We start from the raw sequence: 20,780 nt of genomic DNA, 5'->3' as shown, positions 1-20,780 counted from the left end.
GAATAAATAGTGCGATTAGCATGGATGATCTGTCGGGGGATTTAGAGGTCTACGCACCTGATACCCTTGGACCAGATGTGCTTGTTCAGACGGGTGTCGATCCTCACATCGGTGGTGCCCATCTCCCGCTCGGCGAACTTGCGGATCTCCTTGATGGCGCGGGGAGCGCGCTTCTTGAAGCCGATGTTGTGGACGCGCTTGGCCAAGTGAATGGTGCACTCGCGGGTCACAACTTCGTTGATCGCCGATTTGTTGATTTTCTCGCCCTTGGTCTTGGTCATTGTTAGGCCGCAACGGTGCTATTTGATATCCTGCAAGGGTTCAAGTTTAACAACCAATTAGTAAACTGCACAACATAAACAACACTCCACATATAGGAATATTTCTCTATCCGGCAGATGCCCTCCATGGATTCTTGGTCTGAGACATGTGCACATAGTTTTCTTGAAACACAGTTTAGTAGAAAACTTCCATGTTTCGCGATTAAAGCGTACGATTGCCGAATAACGCAGCTATTCCGCAAAATAGCTACGCTAATTTTCCAAATTTACACGTGGTTTAACGTTAAAATACAGAAATTCCCAATACCAACCTCTCCGGAAACGCAACGAAAAGAAAAGGAAAGAAGAAGAGGTGCTAGAGGTGAGCAGAAATTAATGTGGCTGCACTGGCGTGACTATCGGGCTGCTACTTGTTCCTTCACAAGAACCAATTAGGAGCTTAAAATAATTCAAGTAAACAACCTATAATATTGTACATATGAACTATTAAGTTATACGTCCGTCCGCATTTTAATTGTGTCTTATATTGTTGTGTTTTTTAAATATTCATTGAAAAATAGGGATGCCAATCGGTTTTTTAGTCTGGTAAGGAAATGCCAACTCGTTCGTAGGAAGAAGAAAAGCGCTAGAGATGGTAGCAGCGAAAAACAAGGCACTATTGGTGCGTTGATAAGCCATCGATTGACTGAATTGCCCAAATAGACCAAATTTTTATGATTTTTACTAGGTTTTGAACGAAAATAAAATAACTGTTTTATTATTGTCCTCGCTCAGCAGAACAACCGTGAATTTAAAACATGTTATTTGCTCAATTTTTAAATTCAATTTAAGATTGGCGTGTGAGGGGATTCTCTTTTAATGTGCATTAGAACTTTCCTTTTGAATTTCAGATGTTCCATTTATTTTATTATAAAATTCAAAAATTAAAGAAAATAAAATATGTAATATTAAATTTTAATTTATTTCTGCTAACTAATTATAATAAATAAAGTATTACATTTTAACTAAGGAATCCCCTATCTAAATTTATTATTAGTTTTTAGTATTGGTTTTATTGTATTGATGTAAACAAGTAAGAATGCTGGAGGTCGCCGGTAGGTACTTAAAAATAGTACCTGTTTGATGTAATTAAAAAACCCTTATCGATTTGCATAAATTTAGCTCAACTTCTTGCCGTTGGTCTCTTGTGGGGAGTTACCAATCCGTTCATCCGGCTCGGGAGCCAGGGAATTGAGTCGGTCAAAGATACGGGCTCCAAGTGGAGGAACTTTGTCCAGGAAGCCCGCACAATCGGCTCCCGGTGGAGATACTGGATACCTTTCGGTCTAAACCAGTGCGGGAGTGCCCTGTACGTTTGGACCCTCCAGAGTGCCAGCATTACGGTGGCGGTGCCAGTGGCCAATTCCCTGAGTTTTGCTTTCACAGCAATAACCGGATATGCTTTGGGCGAAAAGCTGCCGGGGAGGAGTAAGAGAAATGTATTGCACGCATCTATCCATACATTATAAATCCTCTTTTGCAGAAGTCATCCTGGGCACCCTACTCATCTGTTGCGGCAGCATCCTTATGATCTACGATAAGATCCTGCAAGAAGAGTCGCAGCAACAACTAAATATAACATTCCAATAATCTTACCCTAAACCCAAGGCCAATTGTCTTTATTGCATTCGATAAAAGCATGATTAAATTAACGGATAAAGAGAGCCGGCGCTTATAAAGCCTTGTGCACTGCCTCCACCAGCACCTCCATGCTCGTAATAGGGGTCTGGGGCGTGATTCCGTGTCCCAGGTTGGCAATGTAGCGCGACTTGCCGAACTTGTGCACCATCTCGGTAGTCAGATTGCGCAGCTCTTCAGGATCCCGGTACATGTCCTGCGGATCCAGATTGCCCTGCAGAGTAATGTTCGGGCCAACCACATTGCGTGCCTCCACGGGATCCACAGTCCAGTCCAGTCCAATAACGTCGTAGCCCAGTTCGCTCTGCTCCTTCAGCGAGTGTCCAGCACCCTTAGCGAACAGCGTCTGTAAAAGAACTAAATTAAGTACATCAGCAATCTAAAGCTTAGGTCGGACATACCATGGGAACCAATGGGATTGCCTTCTTGGTGAGACGATCAACCAGCTCATCGCGTATCCTCTTCAGGTAGGGCACTGCCCACTGCAGGAACTGCTCCTTTGAGAGGTGTTCCGCGGACGACTCAAAGACTTGCAACATTTGAGCGCCAGCCTTCACCTGCATTTCCAGGTAGTCAACAATGGCGTCGGTCAGCAAGCTAAGGAACAGCTTGGAGTCCTCCGGATAGTCGGTGAGCCATGCCTTGGATTTGGACATGGTCTTGCTGCCGCCGCCCTCGATCATGTAGCCCATGAGCGTCCAGGGAGCTCCGGTGAAGCCAATGAGGGGCACTCGGCCGTCGAGCTTGTGGCGCATCATGGTGATGGCGTCGCCGACGTAGCTAAGGCGGGACAGGGCTCCGTCCGGTGTGAGGCGCTTCAGATCCTCGGGCACCACGATGGGCTGCGGCAAGACGGGGCCCACTCCTGCGTGCATCTCAACGGAGATACCAAGAGCCTGCGGGATGACCAGGATGTCCGAGAAGATAATGGAGGCGTCCAGGTCAAAACGGCGCAGCGGCTGCATGGTCACCTCACAGGCTAGTTCAGGGGTGCGGCAGACGGTGAAGAAGTCGTGTTGCTTGCGAAGCTCCTGGAATTCGGGAAGGTAGCGCCCCGCCTGGCGCATTACCCATACGGGCACGCGATCCACCACCTCGCCACGTGCGGCACGGAGCAGGTTATCATTTTTCAGCACTGGAAATGGCTGAAAGTTTCCAATTTGATCAGTTTTCACGATATTTAGGGCAAGCCACCAAAAACACATCAGCCGAAGTCCAAACCACATGATGTAACTGCGGGGCCACTTCAACATGCCGGGGAACTCACCTTGGCGTCTTTCATTCTGATTCTGACTATTGGCTGCCGGAAAGGTTGATAAAATCTCCTTAATTTGTTCGTGTACTGAGTATTCCGGTCTAATTTGATGAAATTCGTTACGGAATTCTGCAATCCTGCATGAGTGTGCGTTCTGCCGCTTTTTTGTTTACGTTTTCTCCCTGGCGGTGGGAGATCAGCAATAATCGCAAAATCGATTTCGATTGATTACAAGAAGTTGCCATAGCAAGAAATAACGGTATATAACCTTCAAGTCTGGTAAAACCTTTGTAATATAAAAAAATAGATTGCTCATAATATAAAGTTTAAATAAATGAAAAAAAAAATTTGAAACCCAGGTACATTTGCTTGAATGAATGCTAGGCTTTGTAACAGTTAGAACAATTTTATGGGCCCTATAAATATGTACATCTAGTCTTAATGAGGATCACAAAGTCCAGATGAAATCCTATGAAAAATATTGTTTAAAAAAATGGTAGCAACAATATGTGCATTATACAATGTACAATGTACAATATATTAAATTGATGGCGTTTAGATCCTTAATGAATAGATTATCCTATTATTTATGATAATAATAATAATTATTATATTAATAAATATATTTCTGAACTGAAGTGTGTTTGAAAACTAATTTAAAATACGGACAATCGATAGTCTTAACTCGCGCTTTCACCAAAAACCGCTAAAAATAGCCAACTGCGTTATTAAATATTTGTAAACAATTTGGATAGCCGGCGAAAATGGATCGTTTGGCCAGAGTTTTTTCAAAGCAGGACGAACTAATAACCCTGGATGGAGGATATAAGGATGAATATGAAACCTTTAAGTCATTGGACTCTCTGCCGGCGGAAAAGCTCTTGAGATTCCAGCAGCTTTCAGTCAACCTGCTGCAGGATTTGGAGAAGCCGCACGACAGGAAGAAATGCACGGAAAGATCGCGTAGTCTTCGCGAGGAGGGGAACATTGTGTTCCGAGGAACCGGATCAGGATCTCCCCCGGACTCGGATCGGGTTCTAAATGCCTGCAGACTCTATACGGGAGCAGTTTTTGAGGCGGAAGATGCTCTTGATGAGCTGGCCCTGGCTTTCGCCAACCGGGGAATGGCCCTGCAGGAGTATGGGTACTACCGAGAAGCCTACGATGACTGCGCCAATTCCCTGGAGTTTGGCTATCCGGAGAGGTTGCGCCACAAGGTGATCATGCGGCAGGCCCACTGCGCCTGGAAGCTGGAGAAAATCGAGCCTTTGGAGGAGCATCTGAGGTGTCTGGAGCAGCTGCAGCTGAACGATACCTTCAGGCAGCAGCTACAGGACTTGAAGGAGAAACTCCAGCTCCTAAAGAACCAATCCAATGAGCTGGATATACTAGAAGACTCAAAAAATAAAGATCTAGAGGAAATGTAGGTTTACCTTGCCAGTTGACTTATTTTCTACTCTCTAAACTCTTCTTTTCCAGCCACACAGATCCTGGTCAGCGTGGGCGCTTTATGGTGGCCAAAGAAACGATAGCCAGGGGTAAAATCATCTTCTCCGAGAAAGCCTCCTGCTTCGTTCCCTTGGAACAGCGGCTAATTTGTCAGCAGTGCGCCGCCACTTTGATGAGTGCACCCATTCCGTGTCCGAAGTGCCATCAAAGAGTGGTTTACTGCTCCAGGAAATGTCGAGAAGCGCACTCAGCCATCCACAGATACGAATGCGCCGCCTACCAAAGGGATCTTCTCAAACTACTGGGCGTTTCGCACTTGGCCCTCCGGCTGGTCCTTACTTACCTGCCTCAGATGCTGTCCCATCTGCAGGAAGGCACCAGTGCGCAGGAAATTTGGAATGGTATCATTGATATGACCAAGAAACAAGAAGCGCGGGAAACCACTCCAGAATATTTGCTAAGCCTGCGCATGGTCAGCCATCTGGATAAGGCTTCTCAGGCGGAGTTAGTCTATCATATCCTGTGTGCAAACCTGCTCCAAGTTTATCTAAAGGAGCACACCGACTTTTTCGATCAGTTCCATTCCTCGTCAGCCAGCACTAAGGACTGGCAACTGATTACATCAGCATTGATTCTTCGATCCGCCGGCCAACTGCTTGCGAATGGTCATGTGGGCGATGCCCTGCTGCCAGTTGGCTTGGAGCCAAACGAGTTTGCTCTGCTGCAACCGGATTTGTGGCAGAAGCCGCGACACCTTAAGCTCGGTCAATTGCACAATCTAGCCCATTCGGAGCTGATCACAGCCATCAATCTGCCCTACTTAAGCCTGTGCAACCATGCCTGCGCTCCCTCTATTCGGACCAAGTTCGATGGGTGTTCTGTGGTTAACTACGCGGCAAGGGACATTTCAGCGGGAGAGGAAATATTCAATTGTTATACTAGGGATTACAAAAACAGTTTAAAGATTCAGCGATCTGAACCCTTAAAGGAGGTCTACAAATTCCAGTGCAGCTGCGCCCAGTGCACCCAAACTAATCCCGATCAAGACTATGTGAGTGTTTAATCAAAATTTCTGCCTGGTCTAAATTCCTTAATTGAAATGGATATTTCATTGATATAAAAATCGTACATATTCCTTGAAATGTAGACTCAATAAAGAACTATAACTATTTACGTAACTTACTTTCAGCTTAATTTCCATCGCTATCGCTGCGAAAAATCCAACTGCCGTCAGGAATTTCTTCCAGACGTCAAACTTCAGCGAAATAATCTCAGCTGGTGGCTTCCATCCAATGCAGACAACTTGATTATTTGCACAGTGTGCAAGGAAAGGCAATATTTTGCCTGGTACAATGACTTCCTTGACCTCGTGGAGAGCTGTGCAGACTCGTTAAAAAGGAAGGCGCTTTTCCAGGCTTTTGATGATCTAGACAAATGGCTGGTAGACCACCACATTCTCAAAAGAAATCTGGCAGAGGAACTGATTACAGCCTGCTTTGTAGAAATTGACGGTACATAATCGGTGCTTATATAGTTTGAATATTTATAACGATGCTCTTTCTTACAGAGGGGACTTCATTGGATAAGAAAGACTATGAAAACCTTGCGAGGATTATTCGAAAACAACTGGAGGGCACTGCTGCCCAGTGTGGCGATACCTCCATGGAGTACATCGCCCAAATGACCTATCTCTGGGACCTCATTGCCCTGAGAAAATGCCAAAGCAACAAAAAGGAAATTCTAGAGCTAAATGGTAAGCTGGAATATCTGGCCAAAGAGCAAAGCGAGGTTTTCCTGAACTATTACAACGATTTTATTGAGCAACAATGTAAATAACGATATACACGCATTAAATTCACTAGTTTCGAGCTACAAGCAATCAACACTGGCACTGTTTTACCTACAACTAATCTGAGCTTGCTAACAGGCGTTCTTCTCCACATTCTTTAGATGAAGTGGGAGGCATATTCGTGGGGCATCACACCCCGGCGGGGGTAGAAGGTGTGGGTTGTGGAGAACTTCAGCAGGTTTGTTATGTCACTGGTGTAGATGTCGGCAAAGCGGAAGAGGCGTCTCGAGAAGTACGTGGGGTTGTGATAGGTGCGGAAAACGCTGCCGAATTGCTCGTTGAACACGTTCTTCGTTTTGTTGCTGTTAGAAGTTGAATACTTAATGAGGTACTATATTGCACAACAAATTAACTATACATACCGCAGCTGATCCCGCTCTTCCATCCACTCCCTAAGGCATATCTGGGCTGCCTCGCTCTCATCGTCCTGGGTCTCCTCGATCAGCTGTGTCAGCATTTGCAGCCAGTTGGCACTCATCTTGAAGTCCTTACGATTGAGGGTTTTAATTTCGTGCTGCAAAATCAGAGACATTTAAAACAGAAAAGTAAAAAGCAGATACCCACATCCAGTTCACTTATAATGGCACCTGTTCTCCAGCTGTGCTTGAGAGTAACATCTGCCAGGTCGCTGTACGGATGATCGCCGAAATAGAGCACAGAACCGCCGCGCCACCCCTTAAGCTCTTGAAGCTGTCTGACCGAACCCTGCAAAGAACCATTCAATTAGATCATATGCTAGCCAAATTTGGAAAAGAAAACCTCCACCTCATAGTAGATTTTTCCCTTCTCCAGTTTAAAGACTCGATCCCATAGATGAGACTTCGTTCGCTCATCAAAAAGCCTTATAGGGCGAGACTCATCTGTGAAGAACTTGGGTTTGCGAGCCTGCACAATGATCACATCGAAAAAGTCACGCCAGTTGGAGCCCACCAGCCAGGACATGCCGCAGTTCCTAAAAAAAAGAAGATTTGTGAGTTCAAAAAATCTGATTCAAGGGGTAGAAAGGGGTTCTTACACAAACGAGTACGGACTGTTGGTGACCAGAAAGAGATTCTTGCCCGCCTGCTGTAGCTTCTCCAGAAACTTGACCAGCTTCGGGTTGCGTTCAATGTACTTTTCGGTGTTCAGCATAACCTTGCCGTGCATTATGGGATGGCAGGAGCCCATGGCGGTCCTGGTGTCATGGAAAACAATCTCGGGATTATAATCGATGCGATTGCGCTCAAAGTATTCGATCACATTGCACAGCAGGCACATTTCAGGTACAGAAAATAAATCGGCCAGTTGCACCATTTTGGAGTTGGTGTTGTGCTGTTCGGCGAGGAGGAGGAGGAAGATCGTAAATCACTGATTGATAAAACTAAACCCGATCCAGGTGATAAGATACGAACCCTGTAGCTATTGTTTGGCCCCTCCACGTAGGCAATGGGCAGCAGGCGGTTGTGGTAGAGCTTCAGCACCTCCTCCGCCCCCACCTTGGTGCGTCCCCGGTAGACTGAGCCCAACTGGAGCTGCAGGAAGCTGTCCAGTTTCACCAGCAGACCCTTCTCCACGTCGTAGTGCAGACCGCGCACCGCAAAGTTGGGCTCGTACTCCAGGTCCAGAATGTCCTCGGGGTAGCGAAACCTCTTCACCAGCATCTCGCGGGCCAGATTGTAGAGCAGGTCCTCCAGGATCGGCTTATAGCAGGCTAGGGTATAGTCGTAGTCGAACCCGTACACCTGCACCTCGCTGAGATCCAGCTCATTGCAGGCGAACACCGCATCCGGATGCACATCTGCGGGCAGTTTCTTGGCTGAAAATGTCAAGTGATTCGAAAGGGGGGTGTTACTAATTGGACCACTCTGCGAATTTGTATTTATAGATCGGACACATATGTATGTACTACGCATATGTGAATATGCCTGCGAGTGGTTGAGGCTTACATTGGAACTTCTTTTTGGTGGCTTCGTGAAGCTTTTGGAAATCACTCACTGTTTTTGGCTGCGAGATCGAGATCTGGCCGGAAGCAGCTGGAGCGGAAGCCCCAGCGTCCGACGAAAAAGCGCGGGATTCGGATCTAGAGTTCGGTTTGCACGGGTTGGAGGACAGGAGGGAGATGGAGTCCCCGTTCCGGAGGACGCCACCGGCTCGCAGGAGAACATTCTGCCGGAGGAGCGCACTGACTATAGGACTGCCTGCCGCGCACATTTAACTTGATACTAAATTGCCAATTAAGCCCGCTTGTTATGTACACTACGTGGGGGCGGAGTGGGTTGATGCGTGGGGTTGGTGGTTGGTGTGACCGGCAGAAGGCCCCCCAAAAAATACCAACTCGCGGCTATAATAATATGGTAATTTGGGGGCCATATTACCATTCCATATTGCCAGTGTGTGATTGTATACTTTAAATATTTGTTTAGCATTTAAGACACATAATTCTTGACTGTCCTTATTCGTATGAATAATATATAAATAGTAATCTCTATTAAATCTAGAATTTACTCAAACTTTAATAAGGAATTTAAAAAAAAATTAAGCAAATACTTTAAAAAACGAGGCCTTACAATATAAAAAGGGAAGAATTAATCTTTTGAAACTATGAACACAATTTATTTAATTTTTTATTCAAAACTTTAAATAAAAAAATATCTGACTTTTGACCGTTATAAGCCGGCAACATTTTTTACCTGCCTAATTTGGCAACCCTAAAACCTGTTCTGCAATATTTCCTCTGTTAAAAATACCAAATCTGTTATCTCTGCCAACGAACCGTGATTTGTGACTTTTCGGGGTGAATGCCCACCGGTCGTGACCAGAGTATCGGTTTCTGAGCACGTTTCCAAGCGAATGCTTAATTTTCATTTTCGGCAATAATTAAAAATCCACGAGTGCAAACAAATCTGAAGTGATTTACCCGCAAACGAAACAAAGCGAGCCCATAAACCGATTCGAAACCCAAACTTCCGGAGGGATTTTGGGGGCCACAGAGGACGAGGAGCACCTACATATTTTCCCCCTTGCCAGTGTGTGCGTGCGTGTGTCTGGTAGTAGTAGTATTTTTTCATTTCTGTTTTCGCTGTACGTGCGGATTGATTCATATTATTTCATTACGTGAGCTATTGCAATATATGTATAGTCGGGCGAGGACAAAGCCAAACCGATACCGATTTCACCCAGCCCGTGAACCCGAGCTTGTTGTTTATTTGATTTATGCGTAAATAGATGCCGCCAGCGATGTAGAGCTGCTGATGGCCCCTTTTCACGGGGGCCGCGGCCAATGAATCCACAGAACCAAAAAAGAACAAAAAAAAGAAGAGCAGAGCGGAGACAAAAACAAATTACGCCGTAGATGAAAAGAAAAGCGCCAAGAAGCAGAAGAAGCAACAGCGAGTACGTCAAATATCTCTAATCTCCAATACCATCGCACGGTAAACGTGTGTGCTGTGCTCAACAAGAACAACAAATTCTGGTGGCCAACCAACAAATCAACAACAACGACAACATTAGGAAACATCCGCTCAGGAGTTGACAACTGATACGTAGAATTATGAACGTAGAGAGCCAACTGAAGACACCGCTAACGCACATACGCAATCTGGTCAAGCACGTGAACAAGCGAAATTTTAATGAGAGCAGCGAGCAAATAAAGCAGGTGAGCGATGTATTGAATTCAATTGAATTATTTTCCACTAAATTTCAAGAACAATCCATTTTTGTCAACAATAACAACAACACAAGGTGGCAGGGGTAGTGTTGCCAAATCGTTAACATATCGCACCTGGTTGCCTGGCCAGAGTTGCCAATAGTTTGCGCACTCACGACTGGCCGAGCGAACTATTGCCATTTCACTCGCTCGTGCATTTTTGCCGACGCCATTACAGTTTTTTGGTAAAGGCAGCTGAAAAAATTTCTCTGCACGGCGTTGCGCGTTTTGTGACCGTTTTGTTTAAGCTAAAAGTGGTTTAGAATGTGTAAAATCAGGCTATTCGGGTGCGCTTAGCCACGCACGCGATTCGTGGGTGGTCGGCCGTGTGAAATTCGCATCAAAGCAGTGCGAAATCGAGTTGCAAAAATCGAATTGGGAAGACCAAGCCAAGCGAAGGGCTTTTCGGCCCCGAAACGTCTTTTTTCTCAGTGCTAGTTGAAAAAAACCCATCTGAATAGTAAGTTTATACGGTTTACTAGAGGGGAATATTAATTGCGGCCGCTTTCTTTTCGCTGGAGTTGCAATATGTCGCACTTTTTCCTGTGACCCCCTTCCTTTCTCGCACCGTCATGCTCTCTCCCATCCCCTCTCCGCCCCTTCCATGTAACGTTTGGCCAGCGAGTGCGAGTGGGAGGGCGTGAGTGTAATTTGTTGTGGAGCAGCTGCGGCGGCGGGGTCACAGCTGTTGTCTCGCTCACGCGCGCGGAGAGAGGCCTTGAGTCCGGACTCCGAACTCCGGAATCCGTATTTCATGCATAGGTGGATCGAAGGGGGGAGCGGGAATACTGGGCCCCCAAAAGTTTTCTTATTAAACGTAGTATCATAACAAATCCTGTGTTTAGTAATGGCCCAATTTGGAACATAGTGTTCCAATAGCCCTTAAGAGAAGTTTGAAGTCCTTTTACTTTGGTCCCATCCAAAGGGTGAAGAACATGTACAAATACTTTAATCTCTGAAACCCGTAATTCAAATGGTAATCGGATATACTACATTTAAAATGAAGGTTTCGATAAATAAATATATGTTCCTAACAATAAAACCAGACATACGGTTATCCATTAAATGAATTTCATTTTTCAAACAGTTGCCTTGAGCTCAAAAATTAGCCCACAAAATTTTACTTCAGATCCGACTACGAATCCGTAAACACACTCCCAAAACTAGGGCAGTTAAAGATTGACACACGCACAGAACAGAACCTGTCAAAATTTCCAAGTTTGCGATGAAAATCATATAAAAAAAAGTCGGTCACCGCATAACCCGAGGAATCGCTAAAAAAAACGTCCATTGTCCACTTTTCCAGTGATATGTGTCCCAGGTGGCGGGCAGCAGCTGTCCGGGCACTTCTGCTGGCCTCGAAAACTAGTCCAATGACTCTCACCGATACTGATAGCTTGTCCGATTTATTGCAGTTCGTCAAAGAGCACGGCCTGGAAGCGGATCGCAGCAGCCTGCGCCACCTGTTCTCCGTGATCAACTTCAGCGATCCCGCGCCATCGGTTACAGCCCAGCTGCAGGCGAAGCTCCTGGGCGTCCAGTTGCAGCGGCAGCTGCAAAGCTCCTCGTTTGTGTCCAACATCTGCTACGCCTTCGACCAGTACTTTGCCAGCAACCAGAAGGTAAGTCTCGACCAATCCTCGGAAGAGTTTGGATAACTTATGGCTACCCTTTTCTGAGCAGTCCTTGAAGCCTGCTGTGGTAGCGGATCTCGTTGGCCAGGTCGCCCGAGTGACCGGCATTAACAAGCTCTGCGAGTGCATTTTTGCCTTGGCTGTGACCCATTCCTCGCATCCGGAGCTCCGACATTCGGCCACGAACAACCTGAAAAGCAGCATCAGTGAACTGATTGACTCCTACCTTGGCAAAAACAACAGTAGTCCGGCAAGCAGTGGTCTTCAGGAGATCTCCTTTGATCTGCTGCAGTATTTGTTGTGCTGCCTCAGTGAGTACGTGAAACCGCAACTGGAGGCGCAGTTTTTGGTCAAGCTTCGTGAGGAGTTCCCGCGCCAGGCGGTGCCGCTGATACTAGCGCCGTTTCTGTACGGCTCGACGACGGCGACGATTGCGGGAGCAGGTGCCAGCGAAACGGATGCGGAGGCCGAAGCGACGGCCAGCAGCAACAGCTCCAGTTCCGAGGCAGATGCTCTGAACGAGGTGGGAATCGAGGATATCTATGATCATTTAAGCGAGATAATATTCACCAACCAGGTGCGCATATCAATTAATTCTGAGAATGAAGCATTTTACTTATTCAATCTGTTATTGCAGGGCAAAAATAATATTATGGACACATCCTGGATTAATTTAATCCTCGAAATCGGTTATGAATTTACATCGAGCGTTGAAGAGTGCAAGAATCATTTGTGTTCCCGCGAACGAGAACGCGCTGAGCTCCAGTCCAAAGATGTCGCCAAGATCGTGGGACTTATGTGCCGTCGGCACTCGTCACTGCTCGATTGTAATGTAAACCTACCGACGCCGGCGAACTTCTGGCCTGGTCGGGGGCAGAGTGCTGGCAGCAATAGCAGCGGCTCCTCGCAGGCACAAAGCACTCCGCAGCAGCAGAATTCAGGCAGCAGCAACAACAACGATGGCGCCGAAGGCAACTCGTCCAGTGATAAGAAGGACAAGAAGGAGACGTCGGAGGCCACGCAAACTTGGAAGCCAGATGTCTTCGTGCAAGCCCTCAAGGAAGTGGTGCCACAGCTCAACTGGAAGGACGTGTGCATGGGTAATTGCTTGCCAGCCGCAACAAAGCACAAACACCAATCTAATTCGTTACCTTATTCTTTCAGAATTCGATCATCCCGAGTTCGTGTTGAAGGATCGCATCGGTTTGGAGCTACTGCTGACCATCCTTCGGCTGGCCACCGGCTCTAACATATTCCCACATCCAGAATGCATTTACCGTCACTGGGCAAACACGGAGGGTCAGCTGTCGCTCATCGCGACGATGCTGAAGAACCCGGATCTCTTCTCCTTCGCCGATTTTGTATTTAGTCAGCCAGCGTTGGACGTTTTGAAGACGGCCCCGGATGCGGACAACAAGGAGATCTCGGCCTGGAAGTCACTTCACCTGGTGGAGGTGTTGCTATCCATTGCGGACAAGGGATACTATACTCAGGTCCATGACCTTTTTAAGTTTCCTGCGCAGAATTGTCCCGATGTGCTGTTTCTGGCCTTACTGCACATAAATCCACCTCTGACGCCGCTGCGCCAAGATCTGTTTAACCAACTGATACCAACGTTCCTTGGAAACCATCCCAACTCGAACGTGATCCTGGCCAGCGCCTGGAGCTCGACCAACTTCCAATTGCGCCCCAACATCATGAATGCCATGTCCGAGTGGTATTTGCGAGGCAATGAGTTCGACCAGGTGAAGCTGTCGCGCATTCTGGACCTTGCCCAGGACCTGAAGGCGCTATCTGCGCTGCTCAACGCCCGCTCATTTTTATTCATTATCGACCTGGCTTGCCTTGCCTCGCGGCGCGAGTACCTGAAGCTGGAGAAGTGGCTCACCGATAAGATTCGTGACCATGGGGAGCCCTTCATGCTGGCCATAATCAAAGTGCTGCACCGCCGCTGCCCGCAGGTGATCAACGCAAAAGTGCCCGAGGACCAGCTGCCTCCCAAACAGGCTCAGCTCTTGCCCGAGACGGTTACCACAATGATAAACTGTCTGCAAACCTGCATAAATACCTGCATCCAACCTGATACGGTCGAAATGATCCTTCAGATGACAGCGAACGTGGCCATTATGGCTAACAAGGCGCGTGCCCAACAGCAGCAGCCAGGATTGGTTCCGCCGCCTCCTCCAACCATTCTACGAGGCCATCGTGGCATGGATCTGCCTGGCGGTATCGTTCCTCCGCCACCGCAGCAACCATTCTCTGGAAACCTCAATGCGCAAATGTTCGGACCCGGAATGGATCCGCTGACAAATATGTCCAATAACCTGGCCGGCCTCAACCTAAGCGGTCCAAACGGAGCTTTTAACTTTGGCAACATGCTGAGTAAGTCTTGGAGTTTTTCGAAATTGCGTCTAGAAATGCAGAATCGCTTAAAGATGTTATCTTGTATCTAACTTTAATACTTCTTTGTCATTGCAGCCTCTCCATCTCGTTTAATGACTCCGGGAGCCAGTCCCTATCCGCTGAACCCTATGCAGATGCCGCAGGCTCCGCCGCCACCCAACGTCGGAAATCTTGGGCGTATGCTGCCGGGGGGTCCACAACAGCAGACTCCTACGCCGACTCCAACGGCCCCCAATCCAACAAATCCTGTGATGGCCGACCTCCAAATACCTGTTTCCAAGGAAGTGGAAGACGAGGTCAACTCATACTTCCAGCGCATCTATAATCACCAGCCCAATCCAACGCTCTCCATTGACGAGGTGCTTGACATTCTGCAGCGCTTTAAGGAGTCGAGTAACCGGCGCGAGCAGGAGGTCTTTCTGTGCATGCTGCGCAATCTTTTCGAGGAATACCGCTTCTTCTGCCAATATCCAGAGAAGGAGCTGCAGATCACGGCGCAGCTGTTCGGAGGCATCATCGACCGCAACCTGGTGCCCACCTTTGTGGCTCTGGGACTTTCCCTGCGCTGTGTCCTCGATGCGCTTCGTAAACCCGATGGCTCCAAGCTTTACTATTTCGGTGTGACTGCTCTGGACAGATTCAGGACCCGATTGCACACGTACAACAAATACTGTGAGCATATCCGCTCCATTCCTCACTTCTCGGACTTTCCGCCGCATCTTATCCAATATGTGGAATATGGTATGCACGGCCAGGAGCCGCCGCCGCAAAAGCTGATTGGCCTCAGCAATACGATTCCGTCTGCGATTTCCACCGGACCACCAACCGAACCGCTTTTCAGGAGCAACTCCATGCTAGGTAACTATCAGTTCTTTGTATTAATGATAGGTGTTGAGGCCATGAGTTTGTGAACAGAAATGCGTTACTCATCTTCCTTTTTTTTTAAACGTATGTTAGTGATCAATTAACTCTTGTAATTTATTACAAAACTAACTAAGCGAGAACGCGGTTAGGTAAACAGTGAGGATGGGTAACGCTCACTAAACGTTAGTTTACTGAAGACAGCACAGTCTTTCAGCAGTTACTGCCAGAAAATAACGTTGATTCTCATGCTCTTCCATAGGTAACATGCCATCTGCCACAGCCGGATCGGGACCCAAGTCAAGCGCGGTGTCGCATGCCACGAGGATGAAATCTATTGCCAATGCCACTAATATCGACACCCTTTTGGTGGCCAACCAAGAGGAGAAGGTGACTGTGCCTCCGGAGCCTGTACAGGACAAAACTGCCTTTATATTCAACAACCTGAGCCAGCTGAACATCCCTCAGAAGTGCGACGAGATTAAGGAGATCATGACCAAGGAGTATTGGCCATGGTTGGCCCAGTATCTAGTGCTCAAACGTGCATCAATGGAGTTCAACTTCCACACCCTGTACTACAACTTCCTGGACGCTCTTAAAAACGGCGAGATCAATCGATTCGTGACAAAGGAGACGCTGCGCAATATCAAGGTGCTCCTGCGCTCTGATAAGGGAGTTATCAACTTCTCCGATCGCAGTTTGCTAAAGAACCTTGGTCACTGGCTGGGTATGATGACCCTAGGTCGCAATCGGCCCATCCTTCAGTTGGATCTAGATCTGAAATCTCTTTTGGCTGAGGCCTATCACAAGGGCCAGCAGGAACTGCTCTTTGTGGTGCCCTTTGTAGCCAAGATCCTTGAGTCATCCGCCAAGTCACGCATCTTCAAATCGCCCAATCCATGGACAATGGGCATCATGTATGTGCTGGGCGAACTCCACCAGGAACCGGACCTCAAGCTGAACCTCAAGTTTGAAATCGAGGTGCTGTGTAAGACACTTAATCTGGAGCTGGCCAAGCTGAGGCCAGTGATCTACCTAAAGGATCCGAGTCGAGCTTTACTCATTGAACAGCAGATGTCGCAACCAAAGCCCAAACAACTGGATCCAGTAGCTTCCGCGCCTTCTTTGCCACGTGAGCACCAGTCCCCGGCACAACCACCGCCGCCACCACAGCAGCAGCAACAACAGCAGCAGCAGCAGCCACCGCCACAGCAGCAGCAGCAACAACAGCAGGCACCACCACCGCCACCCTCGGCTGATGTGGACGCCCAAAATGCGGCCGCCATGATGATGGCAGCAGGAGGAGCCAACAGCACTCCCGGATCGGTGTCTTCGCCCAATCTTCCCACCGATCCCAGCCAGGTGGTACTACCACCACCGGAGCCGCGCTATTCCTATGTGGACGTAAACGTGAGCAACTTCCAGCTCATTGGTCAACATTTGGTGCTGCCACCCAATTTACCTTTCCTGCACGGAAATCCCGGAATCAAACATATTGTGGTCAACGCCGTGGAGCGGACAATCACCGACTGGCTTCAGCCTATTGTCGACCGAAGCATTCGCATTGCCTGCGCCACCACAGAACAGATAATCCGCAAGGATTTCGCGTTGGATGCTGACGAGCACCGAATGCGCACTGCCGCTCATCAGATGGTACGCAACCTGGCCGCCGGCATGGCCATGATTACCGGTAAGGATGAGATTGCTCGTGCGATTAGCCAGAATTTGCACAAGGCCTTGCTGTCGGCTCTGTCGGGAATGCCCAGTATGACGGAGATCCAAGCTGCCGCCATGCAGTTGGCCAGCGAGAATGTGGAGCTGGTGTGCGCCTTTATCCAGAAGACATCGGCCGAAAAGGCAGCCGCTGAGATTGACAGGCGTCTGAGCACCGATTTCGAGACTAGGAAAATTGCCCGTGAAGAGGGAAGTCGATTTGTGGATGCCCAGATCCTCAGCTACCAACAGGAGCGTCTTCCAGAAGCAGTGCGTATCAAGGTGGGTCCTGCTCCAGCTACACTCTATGCTGTGTACTCGGAGTTCGCAAGAAGCATACCTGGATTCCAGCAGATGAGCGATCGGGATATTGCTCTGTTTGTGCCCAAGCCACAGGATTTGTCGCAACCAAATGTGTTTGCCAATGATGAGAGCAGTTTGGTATACGCGGAATTGGCCAGCAAGATGGAGGCCTTTATGAACACGGCAATCGGTGTGCCGTCACTGCAGGTGCAGGCCAGCAAGATGCACATGCTCCTCAACGCCCTGATGTCGACGCGTCGACTGCGTGACCAAGAGTCTGCCTTCAACCTGCTGACCCGCGCCGTCGAGGGCTTGACCGAAGGACTGGTTAATATGCACGAAAACTTAGAGCAGATGAAGCTCTACCAAAACATCCACCTGCGTATCATTGGTCTGCTGCACAACAGCTTCGGTGCCCCGAACACAGAGCGAGCGGTGACCAAGTGCTTCTTTGACATCCGCGAGGAGGTGCGATATAACGTAGAGGCTGCTCGTGCGCTGATTACCTCGCACTTTGTCAACCTCAATCAGTTTGATGGAATGCTGCGCGATTGCATGGACAACGGAAACAACTATGTAGCCATCTCGTTCGGCATTGCCCTGCTGGAGCGCCTTATCATGGACGATCGAGTGATAAATATTGTGTCTGACAACGAATTCATGGCCACCGTGGAGCTCTTGGGTAGGCTTACCCAGCATCGTCATCGGTATCCCGAGTGCATCGTGAATGCCATCGATACGCTGTGGAGCGGAAACTTCAACTCGAGCACCGAGTACAGCCCGTTTAACGCAAGTGAGCGTTACTTGGCAGGTGCCTCCCACTACATCCACTCCGGCATGCATCACGTGAGGGTAAGGAAGAAGACAACACTTTATTTTGAGACATCTGCATGACTGTCAAATTAGCATTTATAACACATTACCTTTCTCTTCCACCAGTCATGCGATACGGACGACCCGCCAGGCCTGCAGGAGAAGACCGAGTTTCTGCTCAAGGATTGGGTGGCACTGTACACCCAACAAAACCAGCAATCCACGCGCGATGCCCGCAACTTCGGTGCATTCGTCCAGAAAATGAACACCTACGGAATCCTGAAGACGGACGACCTGATCACACGTTTTTTCCGCCAGGCCACGCACATTTGCACGGACGTGGTGTACAGAATGTTCGCCGAGCCCAGTCTGCCAATCAACCAGGCCAAAAACAAAATATTCCAGTGGATCGATGCGTTCGTACACCTGATCGCAATGCTCGTCCGACACTCGGGTGAAGCAGGCAATCCGACCACCAAGATCAACCTGCTCAACAAGGTGCTGGGCATTGTACTGGGCACGCTGCTTAAAGACCACGAGATGCGAGGCGTGAGCTTCCAGCAGGTGGGCTACCACCGTTTCTTCATGATGCTTTTCATGGAGCTCTGCTCGGCCGACGTGATCCTCGAGTCCTTGATGCACAGCATCGTGTCGGCCTTCGCCTACACATATCACCTGCTGAATCCCAGCGTGGCTCCAGGCTTCTGCTTTGCTTGGCTTGAGCTCATTTCGCACCGCGTCTTCCTGGGTCGCATCCTCGTCCAGATTCCCGGCCAAAAGGGCTGGCCGCTTTACGCGCAACTGCTGCAGGACCTCTTTAAATATCTCGCGCCCTTCCTACGCAACACGGAGCTGGGCAAACCAGTCCAACTTCTGTACAAGGGCACGCTGCGTGTTCTACTCGTTCTGCTGCACGATTTCCCCGAGTTTTTGTGTGACTACCATTTTGGGTTCTGTGACACCATCCCACCCAACTGTGTCCAGATGCGTAACATCATCCTGTCTGCCTTTCCACGCAACATGCGGCTGCCCGATCCCTTCACGCCCAATCTGAAGGTCGACATGCTGTCTGACAGCAGCAATGCACCCAAGGTGCTTAGCAGCTACATCATGAACATCCAGCCGCCGAACTTCAAGAAGGATCTGGACTCGTACCTCAAGGCTCGGGCTCCGGTTACTTTCCTTTCGGAGTTGCGTGGTCATTTGCAGGTGACAAGCGAACCAGGAACGCGTTACAACATGACGCTGATGAACGCTCTGGTCATGTATGTGGGTACCCAGGCGATTGCTTTGATTAGGTGAGTGTTAAATCGTGGCTACCCCTCGAAAATGTTTTCCTAATCTATATTAACATTTGCAGAAACAAGAACTTTGTGCCCAACACTTCCAACATTGCACACAGCGCTCACATGGACATCTTCCAGAACCTAGCTGTTGATCTGGATACAGAAGGTCGCTATCTGTTCCTGAATGCGATTGCCAACCAGTTGCGCTATCCCAACAGCCACACGCACTACTTCAGCTGTGCGGTGCTTCATCTGTTTGCCGAAGCCAACTCGGAAGCAATTCAGGAGCAGATCACGCGTGTGCTCCTCGAACGTTTGATCGTGAACCGCCCGCATCCATGGGGACTGCTCATCACGTTCATTGAGCTGATCAAGAATCCGATCTACAAGTTCTGGGACCATGACTTTGTGCACTGCGCGCCGGAGATTACCAAGTGAGTTGGCCTGATAAATAGATTCATAACGAATAAGATAATGCGTAATGATTGTAGTTTGTAGTAGATTTGCAGTGCACCCCAAAAATGAAACCCGCTTTTTCACTCACTAACCCACAATCCCACCTAACTCACAGTTTACCACCCCTTCTGTTTTCAGATATTTCGGTGAATGTCTGATTGTAGTTAAGCGGTTTGAGCATTTAATTGGCATTCAGTGTGCATCGTAGCAAGAGATCAAGTTCAAGCCTCAAAGCGAATCAACCAGTCCCATCCCACTCATTTTGCATGTTAACCTTTCTTTATATTCGTTTGTAACCTCCTATTTTATACAATTTAGCATTAATCTATGAAAATATAACTTTTTAGTAAGCAAGTCGCTCCCAAAGCAAGAAGAGTTGATATTAAACTGCAATGTGTTCTTGGTATTCCGTAGGCTCTTCGAATCGGTGGCTCGGTCCTGTCTGGCCAAGTCGAACGTCACTCAGCAGCTGAACATGCCCGTCGTCGATGGCGAGGGCCAGGAGGTGGCCAACATCAACTGAGAAAACGCCACCGTCCGACGCTTCTGCCTGGAGGTCTGCGCGAGGCCCAGACGCAGGCAGTAGCTGCCTGGGCAGCACGCCACATGCCGCATGCCTCATGCCACACGGCACACAGCATTCATTGAATTCTACTAACCATTACTGCGTTTAGTTCTTAGTAAATCGTTTTAAGAAGACAGTGAAATCAGCAACAGCAGACACAAACATTTACAAAACAACCGCAACAATAAGAATAGAGCATAAGGCAGGCCAGGCCAACTGCTGTGCTAGGAACCGATATTCGACTTGTATTTAAACGAACGGAAACGATAATATTTTAAATGCCTCCCCCCTCGCCGGGGGAAATGTTACAAATTTTTAATTGAGTTGTATTATAAATGGTAGATGAAGGCGTTAAACTGTTGATGACAGATACTGTGTAAAGAAATCAATCAAACAGATAAAAAAGATAAAAACAAAAAACCAAAAAACAAAAAAAATGAAAATCGAAAAAAGAAAAATATTTTCTACAAAAAAATTGCAAAAAGAACAATGAAAATGCGAAAAAACTAACAAATGCGAACGGCCACATATGAAATTTGTGTACACATAT

At 48.0% G+C, this 20,780-nt stretch overlaps 6 protein-coding genes across 11 annotated transcripts in view; 3 read left to right on the top strand and 3 right to left on the bottom strand.

Moving 5' to 3' along the window:
* Positions 1-20,780, bottom strand: part of RpL31 (ribosomal protein L31) — a 46,264-nt gene that overhangs the window by 230 nt on the left and 25,254 nt on the right. Inside the window, exons 1-2 of one of the 2 annotated variants that reach the window (XM_070994665.1) lie at positions 593-611; positions 58-311 (exon numbers count right to left, since the gene is read on the bottom strand). In XM_070994665.1, coding sequence (XP_070850766.1) covers positions 58-281 — 224 coding nt within the window. In that variant the 5' untranslated portion in view covers positions 282-311; positions 593-611. Of the gene's footprint in view, positions 1-57; positions 312-592; positions 612-20,780 lie in introns of those variants that run through there. The other variant, XM_070994666.1, reaches the window with a different exon arrangement.
* Positions 1,247-1,922, top strand: LOC108008386 (transmembrane protein 234 homolog). Its single transcript, XM_017072231.4, has 3 exons — positions 1,247-1,375; positions 1,443-1,748; positions 1,804-1,922. Exons 1-3 carry the CDS (start codon positions 1,360-1,362, stop codon positions 1,908-1,910), a joined length of 429 nt encoding a protein of 142 aa, XP_016927720.2. The 5' UTR covers positions 1,247-1,359; the 3' UTR covers positions 1,911-1,922.
* On the bottom strand, positions 1,908-3,420 carry Urod (uroporphyrinogen decarboxylase). 2 transcript variants are annotated; one of them, XM_017072230.4, is made up of 3 exons: positions 3,226-3,420; positions 2,360-3,103; positions 1,908-2,304 (listed from the first exon to the last, which is right to left on the bottom strand). In XM_017072230.4, the coding sequence occupies exons 1-3, from the start codon at positions 3,238-3,240 to the stop codon at positions 1,993-1,995; spliced, it is 1,071 nt and encodes a 356-aa protein (XP_016927719.2). In that variant the 5' UTR covers positions 3,241-3,420; the 3' UTR covers positions 1,908-1,992. The 2 variants fall into 2 exon arrangements, with proteins under 2 accessions (XP_016927719.2, XP_016927717.2); XM_017072228.4 differs by lacking the exon at positions 3,226-3,420 and having other exon boundaries at positions 2,360-3,184.
* On the top strand, positions 3,947-6,545 carry Smyd4-1 (SET and MYND domain containing, class 4, member 1). Its single transcript, XM_017073086.4, has 4 exons — positions 3,947-4,636; positions 4,693-5,713; positions 5,852-6,173; positions 6,230-6,545. The coding sequence occupies exons 1-4, from the start codon at positions 3,978-3,980 to the stop codon at positions 6,496-6,498; spliced, it is 2,271 nt and encodes a 756-aa protein (XP_016928575.2). The 5' UTR covers positions 3,947-3,977; the 3' UTR covers positions 6,499-6,545.
* Nt5c (5' nucleotidase C) lies at positions 6,452-8,804 on the bottom strand. Of its 2 annotated transcripts, none has more exons than XM_017073087.4 (7): positions 8,437-8,804; positions 7,903-8,306; positions 7,527-7,822; positions 7,277-7,463; positions 7,076-7,216; positions 6,874-7,025; positions 6,452-6,813 (listed from the first exon to the last, which is right to left on the bottom strand). In XM_017073087.4, the coding sequence occupies exons 1-7, from the start codon at positions 8,699-8,701 to the stop codon at positions 6,609-6,611; spliced, it is 1,650 nt and encodes a 549-aa protein (XP_016928576.2). In that variant the 5' UTR covers positions 8,702-8,804; the 3' UTR covers positions 6,452-6,608. The 2 variants fall into 2 exon arrangements, with proteins under 2 accessions (XP_016928576.2, XP_016928577.1); XM_017073088.4 differs by having other exon boundaries at positions 8,486-8,682.
* Not1 (CCR4-NOT transcription complex subunit 1) lies at positions 9,320-20,407 on the top strand. Of its 3 annotated transcripts, none has more exons than XM_017073085.4 (10): positions 9,323-10,145; positions 11,612-11,818; positions 11,880-12,407; positions 12,468-12,930; positions 12,995-14,212; positions 14,309-15,091; positions 15,357-17,962; positions 18,050-19,221; positions 19,284-19,643; positions 19,804-19,962. In XM_017073085.4, the coding sequence occupies exons 1-10, from the start codon at positions 10,041-10,043 to the stop codon at positions 19,871-19,873; spliced, it is 7,512 nt and encodes a 2,503-aa protein (XP_016928574.2). In that variant the 5' UTR covers positions 9,323-10,040; the 3' UTR covers positions 19,874-19,962. The 3 variants fall into 3 exon arrangements, with proteins under 3 accessions (XP_065719617.2, XP_016928574.2, XP_016928573.2); XM_017073084.4 differs by lacking the exon at positions 19,804-19,962 and adding an exon at positions 20,080-20,407 and having other exon boundaries at positions 9,325-10,145; XM_065863545.2 differs by lacking the exons at positions 18,050-19,221; positions 19,284-19,643; positions 19,804-19,962 and adding an exon at positions 18,017-18,040 and having other exon boundaries at positions 9,320-10,145.

The sequence above is a fragment of the Drosophila suzukii genome, chromosome 2R, assembly GCF_043229965.1.
Source record: "Drosophila suzukii chromosome 2R, CBGP_Dsuzu_IsoJpt1.0, whole genome shotgun sequence".
Lineage (NCBI taxonomy): Eukaryota > Metazoa > Arthropoda > Insecta > Diptera > Drosophilidae > Drosophila > Drosophila suzukii.
Note: the sequence above shows the minus strand (reverse complement) of the source record. Positions and strands in the feature narration are given on the sequence as shown.

Bases quoted from the DNA above. Each gene is read 5' to 3' on its own strand.
- Urod (XM_017072228.4), bottom strand. From the start codon at position 3,184: ATGTGGTTTGGACTTCGGCTGATGTGTTTTTGGTGGCTTGCCCTAAAT. The intron at 2,305-2,359 runs GTATGTCCGACC...GTTCTTTTACAG, and splicing joins CAATCCCATTGGTTCCCATG to ACGCTGTTCGCTAAGGGTGC.
- LOC108008386 (XM_017072231.4), top strand. The intron at 1,749-1,803 runs GTAAGAGAAATG...CCTCTTTTGCAG, and splicing joins CGAAAAGCTGCCGGGGAGGA to AAGTCATCCTGGGCACCCTA.
- Not1 (XM_017073084.4), top strand. From the start codon at position 10,041: ATGAACGTAGAGAGCCAACTGAAGACACCGCTAACGCACATACGCAAT. The intron at 12,931-12,994 runs GTAATTGCTTGC...TTATTCTTTCAG, and splicing joins CTGGAAGGACGTGTGCATGG to AATTCGATCATCCCGAGTTC. The intron at 14,213-14,308 runs GTAAGTCTTGGA...TTGTCATTGCAG, and splicing joins TAACTTTGGCAACATGCTGA to CCTCTCCATCTCGTTTAATG.
- Smyd4-1 (XM_017073086.4), top strand. From the start codon at position 3,978: ATGGATCGTTTGGCCAGAGTTTTTTCAAAGCAGGACGAACTAATAACC. The intron at 5,714-5,851 runs GTGAGTGTTTAA...ACTTACTTTCAG, and splicing joins CTAATCCCGATCAAGACTAT to CTTAATTTCCATCGCTATCG. The intron at 6,174-6,229 runs GTACATAATCGG...TCTTTCTTACAG, and splicing joins CTGCTTTGTAGAAATTGACG to AGGGGACTTCATTGGATAAG.
- Nt5c (XM_017073087.4), bottom strand. From the start codon at position 8,701: ATGTGCGCGGCAGGCAGTCCTATAGTCAGTGCGCTCCTCCGGCAGAAT. The intron at 8,307-8,436 runs GTAAGCCTCAAC...TGACATTTTCAG, and splicing joins CACCAAAAAGAAGTTCCAAT to CCAAGAAACTGCCCGCAGAT. The intron at 7,823-7,902 runs GTTCGTATCTTA...CTCGCCGAACAG, and splicing joins GGCCAAACAATAGCTACAGG to CACAACACCAACTCCAAAAT.